At 38.7% G+C, this 10,505-nt stretch overlaps 1 protein-coding gene across 1 annotated transcript in view; it reads left to right on the plus strand.

Moving 5' to 3' along the window:
* The window catches only part of ap2a1 (adaptor related protein complex 2 subunit alpha 1), a 26,986-nt gene extending 17,717 nt beyond the window's left edge, over positions 1-9,269 (plus strand). Inside the window, exons 15-20 of the mRNA XM_040116843.1 lie at positions 2,771-2,860; positions 3,769-3,892; positions 4,760-4,876; positions 5,720-5,789; positions 7,816-7,950; positions 8,897-9,269. Coding sequence (XP_039972777.1) covers positions 2,771-2,860; positions 3,769-3,892; positions 4,760-4,876; positions 5,720-5,789; positions 7,816-7,950; positions 8,897-8,974 — 614 coding nt within the window. The 3' untranslated portion in view covers positions 8,975-9,269. The remainder of the gene's footprint in view (positions 1-2,770; positions 2,861-3,768; positions 3,893-4,759; positions 4,877-5,719; positions 5,790-7,815; positions 7,951-8,896) is intronic.
* The last annotated feature ends 1,236 nt before the right edge of the window (positions 9,270-10,505 follow it).

The raw sequence follows: 10,505 nt of genomic DNA on the forward strand, positions 1-10,505 counted from the left end.
TATGTATGTGTATGTGTATGTATATGTATGTATGTGTATGTATGTATGTATGTATGTGTATGTATATGTATGTATGTATATGTATGTATATGTGTATGTGTATGTATGTGTGTATGTATATGTATGTATGTATATGTATATATGTATGTGTATGTATATGTATGTATGTATGTATATATGTATGTATGTGTATATGTATGTATGTATATGTATGTATGTATGTATGTATGTGTATGTATATGTATGTATGTATGTGTATGTGTATATGTATGTATGTATATGTATATGTATGTATGTATATGTATGTATGTATGTATATATGTGTGTATGTGTATGTGTATGTATGTATATGTATGTATGTATATGTATGTATGTATATGTATGTATGTATATGTGTATATGTATATGTATATGTGTATATGTATATGTATGTATATGTGTATATGTATATGTGTATATGTATATATGTATATATGTATGTATGTGTATGTATATGTATATGTATGTGTATGTATATGTATGTGTATATATGTGTATGTATATATGTGTATGTATATGTATGTGTGTATATGTGTATGTATATGTATATATATATATGTGTATGTATATGTATATATATATATATATGTGTATATGTATATATGTATGTGTATATATGTGTATATGTATATATGTATATATATGTGTATGTGTATATGTATATATATGTGTATATGTATGTGTATGTGTATATGTGTATATGGATGGATATATATATATTTATTTATATATGTATGTATATATGGATGGATATATGTATGTATGGATGGATGGATGTATCTGTGTGTGTGTGTCTCTTTGTGTAGTATTGTTTGTGTGGGTGCATACATATAACGGCCGATATATCCACCTAAGAGTTTTTTTACTCCCTTAAATTGGTATGGGCACTGGCCCCAAAAATTCAGTATCGGTTGGGTACTAATTCATATGATATAAGATGAAACGGTGATACCTGTAGGTAACCTCAGTTATAGCAACAGTAGAAAGTGATATTCAATACGGTTAAATGTAAAGAATACGATCACTAAACTATAATAGAATAAGAAGCTGTAGAAACAGTGTCAATAATTACTGAAGGTAGGCTAAGGATATATTGTCAATAAATGTAGGAATTCTTACAAGGGTGCTGATGCTTTTTGCGCCCAGGTGTCCATAACCAAAAATGGTATTTGCACCCAGGGTGGATAGCAGGTGTGGCTATTTATATCCAGGTGTATGTAGCATGGCAGAGACAAGCAACCCAGGCGTCTGTAGCAAACAAACAGTATATTTGCACGCAGGGAAGATAGCCAATATGGCTATGTACACTCAGGTTTTAGGCTCTTCTGGACTACTTCAGTGAGTCAAATGGGAGAAGTTCTGGCAGAAAGGCCTTCTAACACATGATTTACGTTGTGAAAGGTTATATTTTAACCCAAACAATTAATCATTTACTAATCCTGACAAAGTAGTTTTGTTGCTAAAACCTAATGAAACTGTGACTGAAAACTATATATAATTGAAAAAAAAACTGAAGATAATAACAAAGTCAAAAAAATCAGAAAATATCAACTTTTGACTTCACACGAGAGTCAAGCCCGTCTCCTGGGTGAAAATTCTGTGCTTGACCCATTCATACAGGAGCACCTGTCTCCTGAGTGAAAGTCCTGTGCCTGACCCATTCATCCACCACATCCTTTTCCCTACGCAGACAGTCACTCTTTATACTACCTAACCTGACTTGCTAAGGTTTTTTTGCTAGAAAGTGGTCTTACGGTGGTTATTAAACGGTGCATTGGAACAGTTTATACTGTACTGTATGCCCTTTTTTAACAAAAACACTCCTAGAGAAAGCGGAAAAAACAATGCGCTTAGGGAGCCATTGGGCGTTCTATACGGGTGTAAATAGCCCAATAGCTGCCATGTGACTATTTTCGGTGCAGATAGGCACTCTGTTATAAGGGTCATTAAGTATTTTTTGCTTTTTTGTCTGATGATGAACAAACTGTAATGGGTATGTGATGCACATACAAAGTTACTTTAATATCAGTGTGTTTCTTCTGCCAAAGTGGAGTGGAGAAAGGACGAGAAAGGTAGTTAATGTCTGATGAATGTGTTCGACAGAAATGTTGCATTTATAATCCTGGAAAATATTTAACAGACAAATTGGATTTAGATTTCATTTCCAATTATCATCACAAAATCTGTGAGCTGCAGTGATGGAATAAGAGAGTAGGAGCTTTGTCACTTTCGTCGTCATCATCACTAACTTTGCGCGGTTAAAATGCATCTTTAATTATTATTAATGTTTTTTTTTTATTATGGTAAACTTTCCCTATAAGTGTTAAAAGTTCTTTTTCAAAACCAGAGTGACACAGGGAAAGACCTATAAAAGTATCTATTGATCTTAATCGTTTTTCCCATTATTGAAAACTCTTTTGCCCCTCTTGGGATCCTGAAGAAATGATAACTCTGGTTTTCCAGTAAACTAATTGGTCAGTAGTCGGGCTGTGGACAGTTTTTAATCTGATCCTCTGAACTTAACCTTCTCTGCAGCAGGTTAGATCTGCCTCATAGGTTACCATACTGATCTGCTTTGGTTACCATGGTGAGCTACCCCATTTAAAAGTGATCCACCTTCATGCTACAGGCCCTGGTCTGTCATATTTGAGGCTTTTACTGTTACTCCATAAAGCACAAGCCATCTTAATAAAAGAAATGACCTTTTAACAACTGTGTGTGTCTCTCTCAGGGAGAATGTACTTATTCTATGGTAACAAGACGTCAGTGCAGTTTGCCAGCTTCAACACCACAGTCAGCTGTCCTGCGGAGCTGCAATCTCATATCCTTTCTGTTTCAGTATGTTCAGAAACCACCAAAGATTCAAATGGGATGAATAGGACACAGTGAGGTATTCCGTCATTTAAAAGCAGTCTCTTTGGGTTCAAAATCAGTGCATCTTTACCATCATAATGTATGTATGAAAAATGTAGAAAGGTCACCTTCAGCAACTTGTCTTGTTTAACTGTGGAAGTTAGAAAAGAAATCTTGCTAGAAAAACACAGATCTGAAGAGGTGACATGCCCATTTATAATTTAAACATTTTGGGCATTGTCTCAGATGCCATCTGTGAGGTAAACTCCATTCTTGGATTCCTATGGAGAGCCATTATGGTGTTTCAGAGAGATCTGAGAAAAGCTAGTCTTACTGATCTTGCTGAATTGTAACAGGGCATTTTGGCTTAGATTGAGTTCCCTGATGAGATTAATGAAGTTTAGCTTGAGGAATATAAACTGTTCACTGCTATAGCAAAGCTAGTTAAGAGAGGAACCTACAATTCAAATCATCAGCAGCAGAAAACACCAGACAGAACATGCTGTGTATCTTACACAATTGTAGTATCAACCAGAGAATACAAAATTGTTGACTGATTATTATCACTCAACTGCCTGAATACCTTTTATAAAGCATCATAATGCTGCCTAACTTGCAAAACTTGGTTTGGTTTTATTTTGTCATAAGACAACCCACTCAATACACGTCCAAATATTCAAAAAAAGAATATGGATTCAATGCAGCCTGACACATACACATAGGAAGTAAAGTAGAGACGATACAAAACAAACCACAAGCAGGTAATAGGATGCAGGTCTACACTGTGTCTGCAAGGCAGTGTGCACACTGCTCACAGCTGAAGGTGTTTGGAAGTCAGTCTGTGTGATGTCTTGATGGTCCTTGACAACTGGCCACAGCTCAACGTTCAGACCAAACCAGTGGAACCACTGGTGGAGGGTGGAGCCCAGATCCAGCAAGTCCTCAATATCGAGTGTCTGTCTGACTTCTCTGATGCCCCCTTGCTCAACATAAAGTTCAGGTGAGCTCGTTCAAGCAAAAAAAAGTTGGTGATGAACTAGAGATTGAGACTCAGACTCAGTGAGAATTAGTTTGATGAATTGACTTGAAAAATCTGCAGGTTTCGTTCACTGTATGGATTCTCAAATAGGACTACTATGGAGGGCTGGTTATCATTTGAAATTTTAAGCACTTTTTCAATGCCTTAATTTGAGGAATAGAAACCATGTTTTTTTTTGACAAAGCCACTCTTTCATTTATCAACAAAAGGTCAAATTGCTACAGTTGAAAAAAGGTAAAAGCAGCTGTACTTTTGTATAAATAAAATATAGTCTGACATCAGTCACTGTTATTTAAATCTGAAACTATCTGATCAAAGGGTCATTTGATACAAAGTTTTGGTACGCTCTCAGTGCTACCAACACTTTTTGGTTGATGCCAAAGTGTTGAATTTGGATAACCAGCCCTACTCTTATGTTAGTGTTAAACAGTTGGCATGTTTATGGATAAATGGCTTCTACGTTTTCCATTGTCAACAAATCACACTATGCACTGAACTGATGTAACCGAATAACAGCTCTTCATGAGGAGTATCTCAGAAACACACTTTGAAAGCACAAGGTGCTTCTCTCAACATGACTCAAATGATTACGACCAACTAGTGTGCCACAACACAGTTGGTAATTAGGAATGCAGTTATCACTGGACTATGGAGACAGGAAATCAGTCCAGTCCAAATTGAGCTACAGGCAAAAAAAATGCAGACAGATGTGTACACCCTCTGTCTGTCTGTCTGTCTGTCTGTCTGTCTGTCTGTCTGTCTGTCTGTCTGTCTGTCTCTGTTTGTGTGTGTGTGTGTGTGTGTGTGTGTGTGTGTGTGTGTGTTCAGGTATGGAGGAGCTCTGCAGAACCTGACCCTCAAGCTTCCTGTCACCATCAACAAATTCTTCCAACCAACTGAGATGTCCTCGCATGACTTCTTCCAGCGCTGGAAACAGCTTAGCCAGTAAGTGTGTGTGTAAGTTTTTATGTGTCTTTGTTTGGTCAGTGCATTTATAGGGTTTTTCCATTAGCCTGGGCTGGTCTGCGTTAGCTGTTCCAAGCCATGGCTGTTACGGCGTGTTTCCACTACAGCCTCACAGCAGGGGAATACTGATGCTGTGGTCCTGTTTAGTACCAGAGCCCACCATAACCAACAACTAGTGATTGTCTCCCCTCTGTCTGTAAGTCTGTGTGTCTGTGCTGGAGACCAGAGAGAAATCTGTTTTTAAAAGTCTGTCTGGAGCTTCTACCTGAACCTCTGTGGTTTGGAGTTTAAACTCCTGTGTTCCTGTTTATACTTTCACATATCAGCCTTACTTTACTGTTTACTGATCGATTTCACCCGCATCACAGCTGTGTTAACTTACTGCTGGTGCATACCCAAACTTTCCTATAGTTACGGCTTCACATTAAAAGCTTTCCATTGGTTATAAGAAATGCAATGTGTTTGTCCCAGAGTTAGCAGAGCTATTCTTCAATAAAAACAGGTCTAATCATGCAGATATGGACATGTTGTGCTCTGTGTGGTCAGTGAATCAGTTTTAAATATCGTAGAGAGGAATAAAACAAACAAAAACAGCCAGAGTGAGATGAAAAGAGCTGCAGGCGATAGACTCTTACTGTACTTTGTCACACCTCTGTCCCATCATCAAGATAAACTACTTTACCTTGATGACGTGTTGGAGGAAAAACTCTCACAATGTGCCAACCTGGCTCTATGCTCGCCGCCATTCCCAGCCCCTACTGTGGAAAAACCCATAGTAGGTTCCCTGGTAAATCTGAAGTCTCCTGTGTGAACTCTCCGCAGGCCTCAGCAAGAAGCTCAAAAGATATTCAAGGCCAACCACAGCATGGACACTGAAGTACTTAAGGCTAAGGTACATCCACATTTCACAGCTCATTCTTCTGTGTGCTTCTCCAGCAACTTTTTGTCATCTTTTTATCAAATGTCATCAACCAAATCCATCTCCATAATAAAGGCTTTGGATCTGGCTGTGTACTTCTGAATGTACAGTACCTAACACTTAAGTACTCTTGCTTACAACCTAGGATTTGTTTGTAATTGACAATGTTACAGGTTAGTATCTTTCTATATATAATCAATACCGAAAGCATTTGGACAGTTACACATTTTTTTGTCATTGGGGCTCTGAGCTTCAGCATATTTAATTGGAAATAAAATAATGGATATTACATTAAAGTGCCATGTCTCAGCTTTAATTTGAGTAGGTTTACATAGAAAGAACTGTGTGGGAAAATAAACACATAGTCCCCAAATTTTAGGGGTTCAAAAGTAATTGGACACTTGACCACTAAATGTTTCTTGGGCAGCTTTGTGTCATTGCAGTGTTAGTACATGCACTAAAAAAGCTAACAAGTGGCTCAGAGTTGACTGAAAGTTGAGAGTTGCCATTTAGACTGAGGTGGAGTTGTCTGACAATATGAGGAGTGAAGAAGTGACCATGCAAGTGAACAAGATAATAATGAGGCTAAAAAAAAAAAAGCAAAAATCTATGAGAAATATTTAAAAGGTAGTTGGTTTTCCAAAATCAGCAGTTGGGTACACTCTTAAAAAAAACAAAAAAACAAGTGTGTAAACGGAAACTAGAAAATGGCAAAGAACCAGGTACACCGATCAAGATAAGACTTCATGACCATAACCATAGAGGATTTACCACAAGATGCAAACCCCTGGTAAACCTCAAAAAACAGAAATGCCAGGCTGCAGTTCGCAAAAAATACTTTGTTCTGGAGTACTGATTTCAAGGAATATATTTGGTCTATCCAAGGAACCCCATGTCCTTTACACAGCACAGTAGCTGCTTGTTTAGTCACAGCACATGTCGTTGACATTAAAAAGTTCAAGAACTGACATCAAACAATATGTTTTATCACGAGCGTCATCCACCAAATAGTGGAATGTATTGATGAAACAAAAATCAACCTCCGAATGATAGAAAGAGGAAATTGTTTGAGGAAAAGGAACAGCTCGTGACCCGAAACCACCACCTCAGCTGTCAAACGTGGTGGTTCTGTTATGGCTTGGATATGTATAGCTGCCAGTGGAACTGGCACATTGGCGTCTATTGATGATTTCACTGCTGAGGAAGCAATGGGATGAATGCAGAGGTACAGGGAAGCATTTTGTGTGCTCAGATTCATTCAAATGCACAAAACTCATTGACTGATATTTCATCATTCAGCAGGACAATTATCCTAAACATAAGGCCAAGGCAATTACAGAGCTATTCAGGGTGAAGACGTGGAATATCTTTGACTGGCCGAGTCAATCACTTGATCACAGTCAAACTGAACAGCATCCCACTTGGTGGAGACCAGACTAAAGGCAAAAAGGCCCCACAACAAGCAAGATTTTAAGATGGGTGCAGCGAAGACTTCAGGCAGTCATTGACTGCAAAAGATGGTACAAAAATCAAATATGAGGATTTTGTTAGACTGCATGTGTATCTGTCCAATTACTTTTCAACCCCTCAAATTTGGGCACTATATGTTTAAAGAGCTAAATCTCCCAAACAGTTCCTTCTATATTGATGTAAACCTCCTCAAATTGAAGCTGACACATTGCACTTTAATGTAATATACATTACTATATTGGAAATTGAAAGCACTGAAGCTCAGAGCCTGAAGAACAAAAAAAAAAAAAGTTTAACTATCCAAATATGTCCATTCTTGACTGTATCTTTGTTTACCAATCAGCCAAGGATTTTTGTCTGTGCAGTAAATAAAATGTACTTGAATGATTATTTGTCGCAAAAAAAACAATGATATATCCTGTACATGATTTAGACAAGATTACTCTTTTGCTTTTTAGTAATGTCTGAAATCCTATTACTGTATCCTTCATCCTTTGTGATGCATGTGTGATGATGTGTCTGTGTCTAGCTACTTGGACTAGGAACGGCCCTGCTAGACAACGTCGATCCAAACCCAGAGAACTATGTATGTGCTGGAGTGATCCAGACCAAGAGCCAGCAGGTTGGCTGTCTGTTAAGACTGGAGCCAAATGCCCAGGCACAGGTACAACACGCAGCTCACTTAACAGTCACTGCTAGATGTCTCGAATAGATAAATCACTATGGCTCAGAGTACCATCAGTCTGTAAACACTATAGATGATAAATACATCTGAAAGCCTCATGTGCAGAATATACAGTCGCTTGTCTATGCCAAATTTCACCATTTCAAGCTACTGTAAATATACTACTTAGTCAAATAACTGTCAGCTAACCAGAAACAAGTCTTTTCCATGTTATGCCTCTAGATGAAAAATGTCTTCTCTTCCTCTCTGAACTATTTTTTAATATCACGTGCATCTGAAGATGGAGGGTAGAAGGTGAATTGTAAAACTGCTTTTTATTTGTGGACAGTTTTCCACTGCTGTTACTGTCAGTTCACAACATCTGGACAGAGACTATTTTTAAACATGCTCCAAATACGAAACCAAGTTGTACATTGGACTAGTGTTGGTGCCTGTAACCAAACCATTGCTGTTAAATTTTTATACATTTTTCAATTTGGTTTGATCATGTTCTCATTCTGAAAATGCTGTAGAGATATTCACATGCCCACCTGCTTCTCAGTAACCGAGACCTGACCCAGGACCAGAGTGAGACCAGGCCCACATTATATTCAGTCTCATCAGGTTTAAGGTCCTGTTGTATTGATGCTGGTCTTATTTCCAAAATGTTGGACTTCAATGCAGGAACACCAGCCAGTATTCATGTATTATTCATATATTTTATTTCACACAGGACTACCCTTCACTTTGACAGCTTTCCTGTTTGCACCAGTTTTTTACATTTACATAATGATTCACTGACATACAGCACTAACATAAGGTTTATAGTTTCACAAGCAGGGACAATGTAGACTTAAAAACCTTTTTAAAGCCTTTTGGGCTTCTCATATTTTTGGCTTGGATTGAATAGAAACTCTCGAAACTTTGTGTACATGTGTGTCCGCAGATGTACCGTCTGACTCTGCGCTGCAGCAAGGACTCTGTGTCCAGGCGTCTCTGTGAGCTGCTAGCCCAGCAGTTCTAGAGTCCAGACCTCTACCATGACCAGTACTCCCATCATCCCCACCAGAGACCTCTTCCTTGAGCCCTCCTGCCACACCTCTCTTCCTCCCTCCAACAAAGAATCTTTAAGTAAAAAAATAAGGGAAAAAGAAGCAGCTGCTAGCAGCAGCGGCAATAATATTGTCAATATTTTTGTCCCAGATTCTGATTCCAGTTCATCTTCTTCTTGTTGATTAACATGATGCTACATTCTTGTTTTTGTTGGTGTTGTGTGTGTGTGTGTGTGTGTGTGTGTGCGTGTGTGCGTGTGTGTGTGTGTGTGTCCACGTCCCATGGTTGTGCTGGAGTCTAATTCTGCTTCATCCTGATTGCTCTGTAGTACTCATGTTCTTTGTGCGTGTGTGTGTGTGTGTCCTATTTCTTATATCCTGGTGGAGACTTTAACCTGAATAAGCACTAACCCATGGGGGCTTGTGTCACCGTAGGAACAAAAATTAAGGTCCCCACGGGTACAGACTGATTTTTGAGGGTTAGGACTTGCTTTTAGGGTACAGGTTACAATTAGATTTAGGGGTTAGGATTCATATTCCTGCTGCGATATGGGCTAGGGAATGTGTTAGGTCTACGAGTGTCCCCATGGAGATAGTGAAACCAACGTATGTGTGAGTGTGAGAGAGAGAGAGAGATTTGAAGACATTTGAATTAGAAGAACATTATGTGAAGTCAAATGGGAGAAGCTTTTCATCGTACACTTGCACACAACCCCTCCCTACAAAAACAGACACACACATGCACACGCGCTAGTATAAGGTCTTCATGATTCCTTGTGATTCTGGTGGGACCCACTAGTGAACTGAGACCTGAAGCTCCAGCACTCTGATCTCTGCCCACTCATTTCCATCAAGCATTCCCAGTGAAGATGCACTTAGGTTGTTGGGATCTGCTTCAGCATGACCCCCCTAATGTTTCCTCTCCAGAGGCCCTGTAATGAACAACTCTTAATTTCAATGAACTAGTACCCTCATTTATGTTATTGATATGTATGTAAATATGTGCCAGTGGATTACTTTACCTCTTTGAGACATTCCCACCATGCTTGTTTATAGAAGGCCTGTGGTTATCTAACCCAAGCTGCCCGAGGAGAAGGATTGCACAGAGTGGACACTATGTAGATGACAGGTACAGGGATGAGATCTGCGGTATTAAAATAGACTTCAACCCTGTTTGAATCCATCTCATCTGATGCCTGGAAGATAGCTCCAGGTGCTTGCTATTGAAAAGCTAAGAGAAGCGTCTGTGAACTGCTTTTTATTGGAGGTGAGGTTTATCAGATGTACACTTGACAAGCCAACCATGCAGTCCTCATCACTTACATCTTTTGTCTTGTAAAACTTTTTGAAAATGCTTGGGAGAAAACCTAAATCTCACCTTTGTGTAGCTTATCCAGGAAAGCTTTTCAGCTGCATCATCTTTTCTAGGACAACCTGTGCAAAGGTGAGATTGAGGTTTTACTGTAAGCATTTTCAATCAGCATGCTGTAGTTTTACAAGAGC

Source organism: Xiphias gladius, chromosome 3, assembly GCF_016859285.1.
Source record: "Xiphias gladius isolate SHS-SW01 ecotype Sanya breed wild chromosome 3, ASM1685928v1, whole genome shotgun sequence".
NCBI classification, from domain to species: domain Eukaryota; kingdom Metazoa; phylum Chordata; class Actinopteri; order Istiophoriformes; family Xiphiidae; genus Xiphias; species Xiphias gladius.